Source organism: Podarcis muralis, chromosome 4, assembly GCF_964188315.1.
Source record: "Podarcis muralis chromosome 4, rPodMur119.hap1.1, whole genome shotgun sequence".
NCBI lineage: Eukaryota > Metazoa > Chordata > Lepidosauria > Squamata > Lacertidae > Podarcis > Podarcis muralis.
The window spans coordinates 97,447,342-97,466,262 of NC_135658.1; the positions used below are offsets into that span (position 1 = coordinate 97,447,342).

Genomic DNA, 18,921 nt, shown 5'->3' on the forward strand with positions numbered 1-18,921 from the left:
TTGGAGGCTGACGGCGGAGAGACCCTGCCGCCAGCCCCGCAAGCTCCGGGGACAGTTGGGAGACGCAGCGCGTCTTCCTGCTGTCCCCAGACCTGATCTCAAGGCGGGCGGCGGGGAGAAGAGCGCTTCTCCCCACTGCCTGCCCCGCAAGCTCCGGGGACAGCTGGGAGGCGCAGCGCGTCTTCCCGCTGTCCCCGGACCTGGTCTGAAGGCGGACTGTGGGGAGAAGAGCGCTTCTCCCCGCTGCTGGCCCCACAAGCGCCTGGGGGGGGAAATAAATTTTTTTCCCTTTATTTCCCCCCAAAAAAACTTGATGCGTCCTATGGGCCAGTGCGTCCTATGGGGCGAAAAATACGGTAATTCCTGCATCTTGGTTCGCCTCCCTCCAGCAACCGCCCCTCTTTTTTGAGATCAGCTTGGCCAAGGAGACTGCTGGGAAGCCAGTGGAAAGATCCCCCTCATGTCTACATCATCAGTCAAGTTTGCCCTAGCAAAAGGAAGAGCCTTTATCTATGGATCTTTCTTGCTCTTTCTTCCCCAGTCTCCTAAGCAAAGCTGATGTCGTACCAAAAATCCATTTGGTCCAAACCTGATGCATCAATACCATTGATTTTTTGCTTCTCTCTCTCTCTCTCTCTCTCTCTCTCTCTCTCTCTCTCTCTCTCTCTCTCTCTCTCCAGCCTGCTATCTCCTACAGGTTGTGCTCTCAATAAATAGAGGCTGCTAAAGAAGCTCGGTGCCCCAATAGCTTTGAATTCAAAATCTTCTAAATTGCACCTGTCTCTTCATAGAGCAAAGTAATCCATCCCTTGGCAACTGCAGTCTTGAGCAATCAATAAACCTGCTCCTTTAGATACAAAGCTTGTTTATGCTTGCTCACAGAAATAAGAATATGCTTTACCTACTTTATATGCATCTTTATGATCAATATAATAACACTTAATGAGTAGATGGCAGACTTTCCACTTTGATCTTGGAAGCAGAGTCACGGTTGGATAATGCTTTTAAGCTGAAGTTGGAGTTAATGTTTATAAAATCATGTAATCCGAAGTGAGGGCTCTTTGCATCAGTTAGCACCATTCTCCAGTGTTTACTTGAGTGTAAACAAAAATAAAGTAATAACACTTGGGTTTATGTATTTCAGAGATGCTCACATGTGAACAATTTAAGGAGAATTTTAAACATCTGTGTGCATGATACAATATATTACCCATAGTTTACAATCCATCCATGTTTATACCTGCAAAATACTTAAACTTTAGACTGCTTATGTGAGTCAGACGCCTTTAGTTTAGTTTTAATTATATAGTTTTAAGAATGCAACTAAAAGGGCCTGTAGATAGTTAAATGCTTGACAGCATATGTACTTCCTGTGTTTTAAATATCAGGAAACATTCTGCTTTTGAATCTGTAATGACTGTTCCTTGAAAAACCATGCAACTGTTGCTGTGAACAGAGTGTCTAAGGAAATGCCGTGAAATAGCTGCCAATTCTGTAGCAAGAGAGACTTTTTTTCCTTGCAGAGGAAGAAAGTCTTTCTAAATAAAGTCCTCTTTCTGTTTCTGGAGTTCTGTAGAACTTTGAGAATGCCTTCACTGTTCTGCTGAAATGCCAATAACAAGGTACCACTTTGTTACATATGGAATAGGAGAAGCTTACTAAATCTTAAGCGCTTACCTAAAAAATTCATAAAGAAAATATTCATGCAGCTAGTGTGTTATGTGTATAGCATTTCATCTTTCGGGGGAAATTTACTAGCAGAATAGCTTCAGCTTTTTATATGTGAGATGTGTGGCAGAACTAATACTATTCACAGGCTTCTTCACTTGAAGTATTGTATTGCTATGCATTTCCCATTTTCCGTATCCAAAATGGATATGGTGGTGAACATAAGCTTGCATCCAGTGGTGGTTTTGTGCTACTGTAAAGCGTCTCCCATCAAATGAAAATTGGCTGCCCTCCCTTGTCCATTCCCACCACCACCTACCATGGTCGCTTGAATTCTCCAAAAATTGTATGTATTCAAACCCCAAATGGATAACTTTTATACTATGGGAGCATGCCATATTTTCCTTTGATAGGTCAACGCTCAAACTAAATAAATGAACTATTGGGTTGTATCTTTTCTAAACCTGTGAGATCAAGCTGATGTTGAAGTTCAAGTAGAAAGTCGCCTTTATAATGAACAAATTTCTTATCCATACTCGAGTCTTTGAAATTTGAAATTGTTGCACAAATTCTACTGTCGTAAGAAAGGATGCTTTTTATGCTTAATAGTCATGATGGAGAATGTGGTTTCTGAGGATTCTAGGACTTGAACACATTTGATTAGAAGTGTTGGTAGAATTGCTTAAACCAGTTAGGCATTTTTCTGCCTGTTGTAGCAATTGTAATGTGGTCTGCTAAGGTGCTGTATGGTTTTTAATTATATTTTATTACTTCTTTCATTTCTTTTACTGTAGTTTATTGTATTTCAGTTTGCATTCCATCGAATTCAAATTGCAAATCAATAAAATGTAATATAAGAACTAAAAGAAGCAGTCAAATACAACTGTAATCAATGTAAACATGCTGCAGACTACCAGAATGAAGTTTGTGGAGTTCTAGTGGTCCATGGACCACAGTTAGACAATTTGTCCTCTTCACCCTCTTCTCCAAGCTTGCAGTACTGGCAAATACTTCTCTAGTAGATGTCATTGTCCCCTGCCCAAACTGAAGTGTGTGCCTTTGTGGGGGGAGAGGTGATAACAGAGATGCACTCCCTGTCTTGGTTATGCTTAGATTTTTCAGTGTGTCCTGTTCATGAATGCATGGAGCAATTGATAATTACAGAGGCATATCTGAATTCTATTTAGAATCAATGTAGAAACAGAGAGAGCCTACAGTCCCTAATCCTCACGCTCTCCAGTCCAGGTAATCAGGTCATTTTATAGGTAATTGTTTGAATCTTCCATAAGATCTTCCTTCTGTGTAAGGACTGGGTTATCCCTTTTTCTGGACGCCCATTCAAGGCAAGCGTAAGGCAAACCTCCACTCCGGAGACAGCGCCCTTCTCCTAAAGGAAGCGCCTCTCTTTTTGTTAAAAAGTTTTCTGTTTTCATTTTGTTAATGATGTTTCTCGTTCTCCTTTTCTAAAGGTTCCAGATGTCATCAGCAGCATAAGACAGGTTTGCAAAGCAGCCCTGAAAGAGGACGCCAAGCCTAACAAAGACAGCGAAGATGCCTTCTACAACTCTCAAAAATTTGAGGTTCTGTACTGTGGCAAAGTGACGGTGGCACACAAAAAGGCGCCTTCCAGCCTGATTGACGACTGCATCGAGAAGTTCAACCTGCACGAGCGTCAGCGCCTGAAGCTCTTGAGCGAGCAGAAGAATGCGGAATCGATCACGGATCTTATGGAGTGCGATGGGGAGCTTCCCTCTTCTCCCTTGGATAGTCCGTTTGAGGAGGTGGACGGCCTAAACGGTGGTAGCCCCGGGATGTTCATAGTTGGAAGCCAGCCCAACCTGGCCAGCTTGGCCAGCTCCCGCGTCTCTTTCCCCGAGCGCATTTTGGAGGATTCAGGGTTTGATGAGCAGCAGGAGTTCCGATCCCGGTGCAGCAGTGTTACGGGTGTCATGCAAAGGAAGGTTCATGACAATAGTTTGAAAACACAATCCCGGAGACGTCACGCAAGTGCCCCTAGCCACGTCCAGCCTTCTGACTCCGAAAAGAACAGGACAATGCTGTTTCAGGTATGCCCTGTGTGTAATCCAGAATATTCGCAGCCAGGAGGGTGGAGTGAATGGGAATGGATTGAGGTAGACAAATTCACGTACTATTGTATCTTTACTTCATATCTTTAAGCTGGAGTCCTTTTGTACAAACATGCTTGGAATCTGATCACTAACAACAATAACAACAATAATAATAATTTATTATTTATACCCCGCCCATCTGGCGGGGTTTCCCCAGCCACTCTAGGCGGCTTCCAACAGAACACTAAAATACAATAACCTATTAAACATTAAAAGCTTCCCTAAACAGGGCTGCCTTCAGGTGTCCTCTAAAAGTCTGGTAGTTATTTTTCTCTTTGGCATCTGGTGGGAGGGCGTTCCACAGGGCGGGTGCCACTACCGAGAAGGCCCTCTGCCTGGTTCCCTGTAACTTGGCTTCTCGCAGCGAGGGAACCGCCAGAAAGCGCTCGACACTGGACCTCAGTGTCTGGGCAGAACTATGGGGTTGGAGATGCTCCTTCAGATATACTGGACCGAGGCCATTTAGGGCTTTAAAGGTCAGCACCAACACTTTGAATTGTGCTCAGAAACGTACTGGGAGCCAATGTAGGTCTTTCAAGACTGGTGTTATATGGTCTCGGCGGCCACTCCCAGTCACCAGTCTAGCTGCCGCATTCTGGATTAGTTGCAGTTTCCGGGTCACCTTCAAAGGTAGCCCCACATAGTGCTCATTGCAGTAGTCCAAGCGAGAGATAACTAAAGCATGTACCACTCTGGCGAGACAGTCCGCGGGCAGGTAGGGTCACAGACTGCATACCAAATGGAGCTGATAAACAGCTGCCCTGGACACAGAATTGACCTGCGCCTCCATAGACAGGTGTGAGTCCAGAATGACTCCCAGGCTGTGCACCTGGTTCTTCAGGGGCACAGTTACCCCATTCAGGACCAGGGAGTCCTCCACACCCGCCCGCATCCTGTCCCCCTAAAACAGTACTTCTCTATTGTCAGGATTCAACCTCAATCAGTTAGCCGCCATCCATCCTCCAACTGCATCCAGACACTCACACAGGACCTTCACCGTCTTCACTGGTTCTGATTTGAAAGAGAGGTAGAGCTGGGTATCATCTGCATATTGATGGACACCCAGCCCAAACCCCCTGATGATCTCTCCCAGCAGCTGCATGTAGATGTTGAAAAGCATGGGGGAGAGGACTGAACAACACAAGTTAGCAGGGGAAGATCCTTACACAGATCCCTTATTAGTCCAAACAGACTCCCAGTCAACGCATCAGAGTTGGAGAGGTACTGTTGGTCGCGAAGCACCAGCGATAGCTGCTCTAAACTTCTTGCAAGCTGCAGCGTGAACTTGCTCTCAGACAATAAGCACTCTTATCAAAATTGTGTTTGCACCTAAAGCTTCCTCAGTAAAACAAAATGAATCTTAACATCAGTGTTTAGTGGTACAACCATGGTTTTCAGTCATAAGGCGAACAGAATAAGAGGCTGAAATTGTGCAATAGGTTGAAAGACAAGGTTCCCAACTTCTGATTAGTGGTCAATGCTATGTTAAGAGTTCTTCTGCTTTCATTTTATGTTATTTGTCTCCCTGTGCACTTGTCTCCATTCTGCAGCAGAACAGTGAATATAACAATGGTTTCTCAAGTCAGACATCATGCCAAACTACGGTTTGCTAACCTACTTCAGAACGTATTTTTCTCAGTCTGATTTGCTGGCCAGTAATCAACCATAGTTTATAGCTTGGACATTGCACCAAGCCATAGTTAAGCTACTGCAATTGTGCATTTGAACAGAGCTGAAAGGTAATGCAAGATAATGTACCATGGCAATCGAATACCTATTGTGTGTGTGTGTGTGTGTGTGTGTGTGTGTATGTTGCATTCCCAAAGCAAATCCTGAACAAGCAAATGTCCTATCTGCCTTAGAATTTATGCCTAAAATAACCTAAAATAACCCAAAAATGCAGGAGCCAAGATAAGGCTGTCATGCCAGTTCTAAGCATTGCTACACTGCATTGGGGAGAGTTCAGTCACCCAACAGCTTGCCAGGCGCTCATTGTTGAACGCACAGTTAGCTATGTATAGTTTTCATTTCCTAATAATACAACATTATCTTTTACAGTCTGTGGTGATGCCACACCTCTGTATACCTTTCCTGTAGAGGCCTTAAAGGCTGTGCCATCACTACTAAGTTTAGCAGGCAGGGTAAAACTATTCTTTTTCCACAGGACTATTAAATTTTCTGCTGGCCAGGTAGATTACCCTTTAGGTTTTGATGCAGTTGTTGCCAGTATCTGGTGCAGGAACTTTGCAGAAGTTAAGCAGGTCTGGATCTGTTTAGTGCACGGATGGGAGACTGTCAGGGAACTCGAATGACACAGCTTTGAGTTCCATGATGGAAGTTAAGGCGGTACCTATAAAACAAACACAGCTTTGTTTACAGTATAGCCCTGTTCATATTTACTCAGAAACAAATTTCCAATGTGACTTCCCCCCCAGTTTATGTTTAGGGCTGTAGCCTTTCATTGTTCTTTTAATGAAACAATATTTTTACATATCTATATCTGCACGTGTACAAACACAGAGATATTAAACAGCCCTGGCAACTATTTTTGGCAGGCAGATCTGTTAAGAGATTTTAAAATTAAAAATTACACTTAACGTTGCAGACTGTAGTCTACAAAAACATGTGCCATCAGTTCACAATCTTCAGATGCAGCAAGGCTCCTTGTTTTTATTACGAAACAGTGCAGTGCCTTACAGAAGTGAGCCCGGTTGAGTTAAATGGAACTTTCCCCTAACAAGTGTGTATAGAACTATGGCCAACATGAATGCTATTCCAGAATTTGCAGGCAATAGTTTATATCAGGGGTTGGCAAAGTTTTTGTGGCTTGGGCCAGTTCACGGTGCTGCAGTGGGCCAGAGTGTATGTGCGCACACGCACGCACAAACACTATTTCTGGTGCTTCTTCCAGCGCAGAGGAGGCGTACGCAGCTTCCCATTGGCTATAGGAGCTTCCTGCAGCCAATGCGAATCCAGCCAGTGTCGCAGAAGGCGGTCCCCGCTCTGCTCCACGCCAGTTTAGCACAGGAGCCGACCAAGCTGGCAGCAGTGGTCCATGGACCAGTTAAACGACCCCCCCGGGCCGCTTGTGGCCCATGGGCCTTAGGTTGCCGACCCCTGGTTTATATGCTTACTATGAATACCCCATTGATTCTCACTCGTGAGATTGTCGGGAACTTGGGGTTTTATACCTGAAACTCAATTTTACTACAGGTAACGAGGAGACCCAGGACAGGGTTGGGCATTCACATGCATTAGAGAGCGCGGAGACTGTAGTCATCCATGCTGCTCAAAGCCATTTCAGCCCTTCCTTTACTGCTTCTGTTCTTCCCCTAGATATTTTTTCATCTTTCCTTACAAATAACTTGCTCCTTCATTTTACTCTCAGGCCTCTCCCCTCTCCCTTTTGTTACCTTATTACTAAGGATTCATCTACAGTGGTCAGTTAAAACGTTAAAAATGTGTTATAAACCTGTGACATCAGAGGGCGCTATAGCGCAGTGATCCATTGCCAATGGAAAATTGCATTGAGAGTTATATTACTTTTTTTAAAAAACGTTTTTACAGGTCACTGTAGATCTAGCCTTGGTCTGGGGTTAGCATTGCCATAGGCTTCTGCAAATCAGAGAGCTGTCTTTAACTTATGCTGTATAGGTTCCCCTGGCCCAGTATGCAGTTTATAAATGGTAAAAAAAAAGGAATAATATGTTCAGCAAATGGAGTGAGAGGAGAAAACTTCACAAAATGAAATATAAATTTTGATAGGAATATGTGATGGTTGGTGGGTTTTAACTTGTGAGGCCAGAATTGTAGTTTGGAGCACTGAGGAAGCAATGGCTCTAAATAATGGAGCAGGGTCTCTAAATTATGTTTTCGTTTGGTTGACCACCACCTTAAAAGCAGACCAAAGCTAATTATATACTGAAAAAGATACTGTACATGTGCATGTTTAGCTGATAAAACAGCCAGGAATTTGACGTACAGTACTGCTGATAAAATTCCTTGTCCTGTTCACACTTATTTTCTGCTTTTGGTGTTCGTTAAATCTGTAAACTTGTGAGATTAGCTTCTGGGTGACTGGTTAAGATGATCTTCAAGATCCCTTAAATTGAAAATATTTGCAGGCAAGGTTATTACTGTAGCATTTAGAGCAAATTCATCAGTGTCTATTCTTAAACTGCATGCTGATGCTCTTCCTGGTTCCTCTTGACTATTTTTCTGTATCTCGTAATTCCCATTATTCATCTTCTGTCACCTAGTTTTATTCTGAATATTTCCAGTTGCCTTGACTTTTTGGAACATTTGAGAGGCTTGTTGTTACTGAGACTTCAAGCCTGTGGGAGCTTGCATGACTGACTACTCATCCCTCCCTCCCTCTCTTTCTTTTTTCTTTTCCTTCTCCTCCTGTAATGAGGCTACATTTTAATATTTTAATGTTCCATTATTTTAATGTTGTATTTTATTTTTGTTTTTAAGTTGTAATCATTCATCTTGTTTTTATTATTGCTTGTAAGCCGCTCTGAGCCCGGCCTTGGCTGGGGAGGGCGGGGTATAAATAAAAAATTATTATTATTATTATTATTATCCCATAGATCAGGGGTGTCAAACTCAAATTTATCGGGGGCCGCATCAGCAGTTTGGTCACCCTCAAAGGGCCGGTTGTATCTGTAGGACTTTACATGAATGCATGTAAAGTGGAGGTTTCCTGTGTAGAACGGCTGGCGCCGCTAGAGGGCAGACGTTCTCTGGCTTGTAGGCTGCCGCGCATGCGCCGAAGAGGCGGCTTTCTTGTGTCCAAAAAAAAAAAAGTGAGAATAAAAGGTGAAGGCTGGCGGCTGGCGGCGGCTACACGGGCCACATGACGAGGTCTGGCGGGCCGGATTCGGCCCGCGGACCTTGTGTTTGACACCCGTGCCATAGATAAAGTGGAATCCTGAATAAAACAAAAGCAAATATATTATATGCCTGTTCCTCTTTCTCTATTCCGATGGCTTTCAGGTGGCTTAGCAGAACTGTCACCCTGTCCTTAATCATTACTGTTGGCACAACATCAGGTTTTGATACGCTTCCCTTTGATAAACAGGCACGAGTAAAAATTTCTGGCGCCTCAAGTCTCAAGGATACCTCTTTGTCCATGATGTCCTGATTGCCTTAACATGTTGTTGTTGTTTTCTCTCTTTTCAAGGTTGGTCGATTTGAAATTAACCTCATCAGTCCAGATACGAAATCGGTTGTGTTTGAGAAGAACTTTAAAGATATCTCCTCGTGTTCTCAGGTGGGTATCCAAGCTAGGTTAATAGTGTTTGGATAAAACAAGCTGGGCATCTTCAGAATAAAAACAGGTTTGGAAAATTAAGTGTAAGCAGAAGGACTGAGGTGGGAGGAACTATTTGTTAACATCTGCTTAGTTGTTCCTGCTTTTCACTGTAGAATTAAGGGAATGCCAGAGAATTATCCTGCAGTATCAACAACAGAGACATCTGTTAAGTTTCATGCTGTTTGCTGCTGATTTCTCATTTCCACTCCTCCTTGTGGTAATCACTTTTTCTTAGGTTATCATTTAGAACAACAATTTGAAATTAAAAACAAAATAAAATTGAATGATCAGTGGGTACTTTTAACATGCTTTGCCTACTTATTGAAAGAGAAGTTTCAGTTCATTCTCTTTATTAAGGTAATTGCAGGTGAAAATCTTAACTGTCCTTCATATCTAAAATTAAAAGTATCAAAGAGACAAATGATGAAATAGTGTGCTGGGTATTTCTTGATCATTCCCCTGCCCCCCCAAAATGGGGTCTCGTCGTGACAGCTAATCCTGTTACATGTGCAAAACAGATGGACTTGACCATTGAATGTGCTTTGCGATAGAGATAGTGAGATACATGCTTCTGTGGGCTTTGTGTGTGGAAGGCAGTTTCTGCTTGCAATTCTCTATTGCTCGGTTGCAGCCACTATTTTCTAACCAGACTTGCAGGCAAATACCTTCATCACGTCATCATCTTTCGAGGCGGTTGCTGCATTCTTAGTTTCCTCATCACCGGTTTTAGAGACTAAAATAGCAACGCCACTTCCAGCCGGCTGTTTTCTAGTGACTGACACTTTTGCAGGAAGGTTGCATGCGTTGAACTTGTACAAGCAGATCACTAATATAATAGAATCATAGAGTTGGAAGAGACCACCAGGGCCATCGACTCCAACCCCCTGCCAAGCAGGAAACACCATCAGAGCACTCCTGAGATATGGTTGTCAAGCCTCTGCTTAAAGACCTCCAAAGAAGGAGACTCCACCACACTCCTTGGCAGCAAATTCCACTGTCGAACAGCTCTTACTGTCAGGAAATTCTTCCTAATGTTTAGGCGGAATCTTCTTTCTTGTAGTTTGGATCCATTGCTCCGTGTCTGCTTCTCTGGAGCAGCAGAAAACAACCTTTCTCCCTCCTCTATGTGGCACCCTTTTATATATTTGAACATGGCTATCATATCAACCCTTAACCTCCTCTTCTCCAGGCTAAACATGCCCAGCTCCCTTAGCCGTTCCTCATAAGGCATCGTTTCCAGGCCTTTGACCATTTTGGTTGCCCTCCTCTGGACACGTTCCAGTTTGTCAGTGTCCTTCTTGAACTGTGGTGCCCAGAACTGGACACAGTACTCCAGGTGAGGTCTGACCAGAGCAGAATACAGTGGCACTATTACTTCCCTTGATCTAGATGCTATACTCCTATTGATGCAGCCCAGAATTGCATTGGCTTTTTTAGCTGCCGCGTCACACTGTTGGCTCATGTCAAGTTTGTGGTCAACCATATCAGTATGGTGTTGCGTGTCAGAAGCAGCTATGAGAGTTTCCCTACACTGAAAACAATAAAACAAACTCACCTGTTGTTCTTCGGATGTTGAAAAACCTTCCCAGGGAAGAACTAAGAGTAAATAACCTAACTGACAGGTACACCAGTTTTAAGTTTTAGGGTTTCCCCCCTTACACACAGTTGTCTCACTTACTGTGTTGTGGTAAGAAGCAGCCCTGTGGTTACTTTCGCTCCCTTAGTGCTGGTGAAGGAAAGAGAATCGTCTGCTTGCTTTTGATTCAGTACGAATTTCTGCTCCATTTCTGTTGATGTCTGAAGTCCTTGCACTTCTCTTCTGCAAGGACTTTATGATATAACCAAGGGGGATCCACGAGATGGTGTTGGACTACAACTCCCATCTGCTCTGGTCAGCATGACCCGTGATAATGTATGGGGAGAGCTATACACCAGCATCACGTGGAGGGTTGTAAACTGCTGGGAAAAACCTATGCATGTTTACTCAGCCATAACCCTCACTGAGTTCAGTAGGACTTAACTCACAGATAGGCATGTATAGGATTGCAGAATGAATCCCTTCCTCCTTTAAACTGTTTAGTGTGGTCAGTGCTGTTCTTGGCTTCTTAAAATCCCTTTATTTTTCATGTTTTCCATTTTACTACAAAACTACTTCAAACATAATCATCATTATTTTATTATTTATACCCTGCCCATCTGGCTGGGTTTCCCACAGCCACTCTGGGCAGCTTACACCATATATAAAACATAGTAAAACATCGAACATTAAAAACTTTGTGATACAGAGCTGCCTTCAGATGTCTTCTAAAAGTTATGTAGTTCTTTATCTCCTTGACATCCGATGGGAGGGCATTGCACAGGCTACCAAGAAGGCCCCTCTGCCTGGTTTCCTGTAACCTCACTTCTCGCAGTGAGGGAACCACCAGAAGACCCTCAGAGGAGGATCTCAGTGTCCGGGCTGAACGATGGGGATGGAAATGCTCCTTCAGGTATACAGGGCCAAGGCCGTTTAGAGCAGGCATCCCCAACCTTTGGCCTCCAGATGTTTTGGACTACAAATCCCATCATCCCTGACCCCTGGCCCTGTTAGCTAGGGATCACGGGAGTTGTAGGCCAAAACACCTGGAGGGCCAAAGGTTGGGGGTGCCTGGTTTAGAGCTTTAAAGGTCAGTACCAACACTGGCCCATAAAGAAGGCTGACCATTCTGAAGGAATATCAGATCTGAGTGCTCACTGGAAGGACAGATCGTGAAGCTGAGGCTCCAATACTTTGGCCACTTCATGAGAAGAGAAGACTCCCTGGAAAAGACCCTGATGTTGGGAAAGATGGAGGGCACAAGGAGAAGGGGACGACAGAGGACGAGATGGTTGGACAGTGTTCTCGAAGCTACCAGCATGAGTTTGACCAAACTGCGGGAGGCAGTGGAAGACAGGAGTGCCTGGCGTGCTCTGGTCCATGGGGTCACGAAGAGTCGGGCATGACTAAACAACAACCAACACTTTGAATTGTGCTCGGAAACGTACTGGGAGCCAATGTACCAAGACCAGTGTTATGTGGTCTCGGCGGCCGCTCCCAGTCACCAGTCTAGCTGCCACATTCTGGATTAGTTGTAGCTTCTGAGTCACCTTCAAAGGTAGCCCCGGGTAGAGCGCGTTGCAGTCTCGGCCAGCGTACCAGATGAGCATACACATTTTATACACGTACCATTGTATACAAATGTATACGTACCATTGTATACAAATACAAGGACTTGACATCTTTCCGCAGGGCCTGCAAGACAGAGCTGTTCCACCAGGCCTTTGGTCAGGGTGCAGCCTGACTCCCTCCTTTGGCAATCTTTACAAAAGTTTAGTTTATGGTTGCCATCAATTTGTATTTTAATTAATTTTTATAATGTTTTTATAATGTTGCATTGTTTTAGTGTTGTTAGCCGCCCTGAGCCTGGCTTCGGCTGGGGAGGGTGGGATATAAATAAAATTTATTATTATTATTATTATTAAATAAACACTGCATGTGACCCATTTCAACTCCGGCTGAGGCTGCCACCATTTTCATTTTGTATGCTGGGGCCTAGAAGTCAGGAGCTATGCCAAGTAGAGACTTAACCATTTCGGATCTTCTCATGCTCCCCTCAGAAAGAAAGGACACACATCATTTTGGGGTCCTTCTTGATTCACAGGGCTTTGGGGAGTGTCATAAATGTATACTGAGAGGAGGAATAGGCAGTGGAAGCAGAAACAAAAGTCAGAAAAATGATCCTGACTCTTCAGTGTAGTAATTCAAAATAGTGATCTGTTTGCTTTGTTTCTTTTTTGGAGATGTACGTTGGAGCAAGGAGCATCACATATTCAGAAATGTTTGTATATATTTATACGCTCTCTTTAAAACCACAAAAGGATCATGGTTTTTCTATCTATATGATTGGGAAGCACTATACAGGAAAAGTAGGTTTAGTTACTCCTGATTTTTTTAAAAAATGCTAGAGTCCTAATGATCAGTAGTTGATGAGCATCAATTAATTTTTTACTGTATGTTCAGCTTTTCATTTTATTTCTCTCCAGGGCATAAGGCACATAGATCACTTTGGTTTTATTTGTCGGGAATCTGCGGAACCTGGGATCAATCAGTATGTTTGCTATGTGTTCCAGTGTGCAAGCGAATCTCTGGTAAGTCACTACTGTTTACTGTATTCTTCCGTTCATCTAGTGATTTGTATCTAAACTTCAAAAATGTGGTAAGATATTTGTGTTCCCTTTTTTTTTTTTTTTTTTTTGGACAAAGGCCAAATCCATAGCGTGATCTCCTTGTGACTCTTAGTTCTGGACAATGGGGGGGGGGGCAACACACGCTTCTAGTCTTTGTTTTCCTTCCCACATCCTTGTGGCAGTAATTTCATGTGCCAGGGCACATTCGGCAGATATTTCATACCCATTTTGAGCAGGGTAATGAAGTGCGGCACATCTCCCTTTTCTCTTCACCAAGATATGGGCAGCGACATCATCACAAGGCCAGGAGGAAAAAGACCCTGGGATTCAAGAGTCTATGATGCTGCAGTAGCAGGGGAAATCCCAGGAAAAAACCCAACAGTACCCACCCAAAGCACTATAATTCTAAAAGATTATAATAGCTGCCTCCCCCCACGACCAACACCCATAGTTGCAAAAAGGGTATCGCTTGTTCTGATGCCTGATTGACATTACTTCCTACATGCTTCACAAATAACTTAATACACTAGTTTATGCATGCACAACTGCCTTTGGAGCTTCTATAACGGCAGGACAGAATTTTATTCTGTAATTTCAGGTGGTGAGAATGGCGCCAATTGTAACTAAAAGCTGTTTTGACAGAAGAGTCAAAACAGAAATCTGTGCCTAGGCTCCTGTGCCATTTAAGGCTTTGAACAGTTAGGATCTAAATGATAAAGATGATGTGATCTTTGGAAAGAGAAAATTGCACAGCCACCAAATACTCTGCTAAGCAGCAATCCATAGACGAGGGCCTCACTTTCCTTGCATGGCAAATATTCTTCACAAGAAAGCTGTGGAAGCGTGTCCAAATGCACAAAAAGAAGAAGTTCAAAGCAAACTAGAAGCTACTGTAAAAAGCGAATCTTGTTCCAGATTTTTCCAGACTCGAGGTCTGGCTTTCTTAAACGGCACAACATAAAATATAGGAAGGGAAAGGAGATACTGAAAGGCTTCTTTGCGGGGCATGAAAATGGATTTGAATCTCTATACCACTTGAGGGGAAGCCTTGTAACCTCTGACCTTTTTCCTGACAGAGAATGTAAAGTTTGCCCCCCTCTAACGTGGGAGAGTGTGGGAATTTTGCCTGCCTCTATTTGCGATTGTGTCGGGGTGGGGCGGGGGGGGGGGGGAGCACGGCCCAGACTGCCGTCTGGAAACAATAAAGGCTGGCGAGCTGTTCAGTTGGTTACTAATAAGTTGGTAGCTTGTCTTCAGCTCCTTTTAGTCCCACTACATAAAGGCCCAGTTCTCTAAATTAAATTCTATCCAGGAGTAGGATTTAATAACTTCATTATGCTTATTGGAAAAGTTAAGTTTCCGATCCCTATTATCAAACAATTCAGCTGTGTTAAAAAAAAAACCAACAACACAAGAAAAACAGCACTTGTTTTTTTAAAAAAACAACAGCAACCCAAATGTGAAACAGAGCCTGCAAAATCAGTCTAATTTTAACAACCCATTTAAATGAAAATAGGACACAGGACACTGGCAGATTCTTCCACAGATGCTGTAGTGAAATGAAAGGGTTCTTAGCCATTGTGTAACTCCCATTCATTTCTGTAGGAGCATCACCTCAATTTGCTGTGCTTTTTTATTTCTAATGGTAACTCAGTGGTTTGCTAACTAGATTGAAAATCTAGTTTCTGGTTTTAAATATGTATGTATGTATTTTTATGTAACTGGTATTAAAATGCACGCATAGGGTTCATTGGATTTTAATCCTCCCTTTTCAGGTGGATGAAGTAATGCTCACTCTCAAACAAGCGTTCAGCACGGCTGCAGCCCTCCAGAGTGCCAAGACTCAGATTAAGCTGTGCGAGGCCTGCCCAATGCACTCGCTGCACAAGCTCTGCGAAAGGATTGAAGGTAGTTGTGAGCCCTTGCTTGCTTTCTGAATCTGGAGCATTGTGCTTTGCACACAAAGGTGCCACGGGGCCTTGTTTCGCAGTAACAGTCAAGCCTGTTCGCTTAGGGTGCCATGCTAAATCTTCCAGTGTCCATAAATGCCTGGTTAAGGCTGTAATTTACGTTAGATTGCCATAACTGTGAGGGAATATAACTTAACTACCCGGACTCTGAGATCATCATCTGAGGCCCTTATTCGTGTGCCTCCTCCTCGAGAGGTCCAGAGGGTGGCAACACGAGAACGGGGCCTTCTCTGCAGTGGCTCCCCATCTGTGGAATGCTCTCCCCAGGGAAGTTCACCTGGTGCCTTCTTTACACACCTTAGGCGCTAGGCACAAACCTTCCTTTTTAACCAGGCCTTTGGATGATCTGATTTACATCCAATGCCCTTTTAAAATGTGTTTTTTTTGGGGGGGGGGGCTATTGGGTTGTTGTTTTTATTTTTATTATGTATTTTGTGGTTATAGGGTGTTATATAAATTCAATAAACAACAACAACTGCTTCTTGTGGATATTTGGTTCTGTATCAAGAAGGCCCACCCACCTATTATAGGCCCCCTTCCTGTTATAAGGTTTTAGGATTCCTGTCACAGCCATAAATAGGGTGTGTGCCAGATTGTCGCCTTTTAAAGGAAAGGAAGAGGGGCTGAATCCTATCCAAAAGAAGAGCTCTGCAAAATCAGACCAAGGTCTAGCTAGTCCGTTCAGTAATTGTGTTTCCATTGGTGGCTAGAGAGGTTCTTTTGCAAAACCCACACAACAGTTCATGAAGGCAACAGCTTGTTCCCTACAGACCACCCAGTGGTGCCTCAGAAGTCAAACGGAATCCGTTCCGGAAGTCCGTTCAACTTCCAAAACGTTTGGAAACCAAGGCATGGCTTCCGATTGGAACGTTCGCAAACCAGAACACTCCCAGGTTTGTGGCATTTGGGAGCCAAAACATTAGACTCTCAAGGCATTCGGGATCCAAGGTACAACTGTATTTGGAATTCTGAAATATAAGGAGGGGTCCATTTGGTTCCTACCCTGGCTGGTCATTCCACCTGAACAGTGCTATTTTCCTATATATTTGATGTCTATAGAGGCTCATCCATATTTCCTTTTGTGCTGTGTTTCTGGGCACAGCTCCAGTATTGTTGTGGTTTTTTGTCTTGGTGCTTTCACCAGGAAAACCCACATCTTAGCAATGAGAGAAGCAACACCCTGGTGCACCCATAGCAGCAAAACCGGACACCTTCCTCAGCCCCACCTGCAACAAAACCTGTCTCTCCCATATCGGTCTCTACAGTGCTGTAACTCTCCAATGGTTTGACTACCCCCAAAGGCGCACTTATATATGGTCTCGTGAACAGGCGGATGCCAGCATACATACCACCGAATCGGGGCAAATGGCAGCGAGTGGGAAACACAATTGCCGTTTGCTTTGATTCAGCGGCAAAACATGGGTTTTCCCAGGGGAAGCGCAACATGGACCCTGTGCCTGGAAAGTGCAGAGCAAAAGGAAGTCTAAATGAGCCTTAACTCATCCTGGGCAACAATTTCCATCAAAAGGATGACTCACGCATTTTAAGAACGCGATATGGAAACCTTATTCAAAATGGAGGCCGTTGGAAGCTAGTCACTATACTGACAGCATGACAAGGCTACCCACATGGTACTCCCCCCTCCCTCCCAGCCCAAAATAAAGCTTACTTTCTTCTATGCTGGCATGTGTTTATAGCAGAAGTGCATATTTAGTTGTCAGCTCCCTCTGGTGGGCAGAGAAGTGTGCCAAGTCTGCGCAAGTGCACCCCGTGACTTAAGCTGATGCTTTCTTCAAGAAAAGAAAGAGCTTTGTCTGGGGCGGGGGGCAGGTTGGCAGGTTCTGGAAGAGTGTGTGTAGGACCTATAATCACCTCTCTCACGAATGACTGGCCGATTGAACGCTCAAACTGAAATCCTGCGGGAGGCCTGGGTTTTGAAAGGGGTACGTCCTTCCTTGGCCTTAAGTGAGAAGAGGAGGGGAAACCCCACTGCTGAGTTACGATTCTGCCCTTGAGCAAGAAAAATGCAAGCAAAACAACAACTTTGCATTGATTTAGCTACGCCAACAGCTTAAAGAAGATTTCTGTCACTTGGTGGGTGGGTATTTATTTATTTAAAAAAAGAACTGCTATATCTTGGAAGACTGTGCTTCAGTTGATAGAGGCATTCCAGTTGAAAGTAGGTACCTGACCTGGTGGTATGCTTGTTAAATTTTGTTAAATATTGGGGACCAGTGAAGGGGAAAGCCCACTTCATAGTGCCAAGAGGCTCTCGGAGCGGCCGAGAAAACGTTTCTCAAACAAAATCTTTATTAAAATGTGGCACACAGACAGAAATCACATGGTGCTCGCATGAAGGAGGCAATTCTGGCTCTCATCCTAATATGTCCCTGGTGTCGTATCAACTTCCTCTCGAATCCTCTGAGGCAAGGCAGTGCATCTGAGAAGATGGATCTCACTTGGCACGTGGCAGAGGCCATCTTCTCTTGCATCTGAAAAGGAGGGTCCCCATAAGATCATGAAGTCTAGTGCCTAAAACCACATAATCACATCACTGATGGTAGTTCTCTTTACCCGCTTGCTTGTTTGAGACCCCCCTTTCCCCTTCCATAAATTAAGAATGTAATAAGACTGAATTTGTAAAAGTTGTGGACCAGAAACTTTTGTTTTTAGCATAAAATCTGGGTTTTCTTGACATTATCATGACTTAATATACTGCACATTATTCAGTGTTAATGTTCTACAACAAGTTTGGTGAGATGGTTTGTCAAATGAATATAACTTACCTCATCAATGTCTGCCTGCCTCTCTGTTGTTTTTTAAGGTCTTTATCCACCAAGAGCTAAACTTGTGATTCAGAAACATCTGTCCTCTCTCAGTGACAATGAGCAAGCTGACATCTTTGAGCGTGTGCAGGTAATAAACCGAAACGGTTGGCATTCATTCTCTCGAACCGGGACTACAGGATCAAGTTGTTAGCTCAGAGACATCAAGAATCAAAAGTACATTCACAAATGTATACTGTACTCCAAAGGCTTGTTAAACTGCTGTAAGCCGCCCTGAATGACTGGGAAAACCCAGTCAGATGGGCAGGGTATAAACATTATTATTATTATTATTATTATTATTATTATTATTATTATTCAGTGATGAAATGAATTTATTTTGATACTTTATTTCTAGAAGAATGAATTTTCTATTGTTTTATGAAAATCAAGTTGAACCAGAATTGCAGATATCAAATTTCCAAAAATATATTGCTTATTTCCCACTTAACAGAAAATGAAGCCCGTTACTGACCAGGAAGACAATGAGCTGGTGATCTTACACTTGCGACAACTGTGTGAAGCTAAACAAAAGGCTCACGTGCACATTGGAGAGGGCCCAACGGTAAGGCTCTTTATCCTGTTTTGTCGTTTAGTGATGGCGGAAGACATCTTAGAATATGAACCCAAGTGCTTCTTTTGGATGGTTTCCCATCACCATCTTAACACCTTCTCTGGGGCTGCAGCATACATCTGAGCATGCATTTAGCTTAGTCCCAGTGAAATCCCTCTGAGTTAATGTATGGTCAGGCTAGTCAACTATGGCACTTTGTGGCAGTGGTTTCCAAAGGGCAATTATGTGTTGT

The 18,921-nt window shown here is 43.6% G+C and overlaps 1 protein-coding gene across 6 annotated transcripts in view; it reads left to right on the forward strand.

Annotated features, from left to right (window-relative positions):
• The window catches only part of TBC1D4 (TBC1 domain family member 4), a 102,612-nt gene that overhangs the window by 39,005 nt on the left and 44,686 nt on the right, over positions 1 to 18,921 (forward strand). For all 6 annotated transcript variants that reach the window (XR_013392694.1, XM_077927771.1, XM_077927768.1 and 3 more), the window contains exons 2-7: positions 3,138 to 3,734; positions 8,983 to 9,072; positions 13,177 to 13,281; positions 15,096 to 15,228; positions 18,115 to 18,206; positions 18,570 to 18,680. Coding sequence is in view for 5 of the 6 variants with exons in the window: in XM_077927771.1 (XP_077783897.1) it covers positions 3,138 to 3,734; positions 8,983 to 9,072; positions 13,177 to 13,281; positions 15,096 to 15,228; positions 18,115 to 18,206; positions 18,570 to 18,680 (1,128 nt within the window). In the remaining variant the exon portion in view is untranslated. The remainder of the gene's footprint in view (positions 1 to 3,137; positions 3,735 to 8,982; positions 9,073 to 13,176; positions 13,282 to 15,095; positions 15,229 to 18,114; positions 18,207 to 18,569; positions 18,681 to 18,921) is intronic.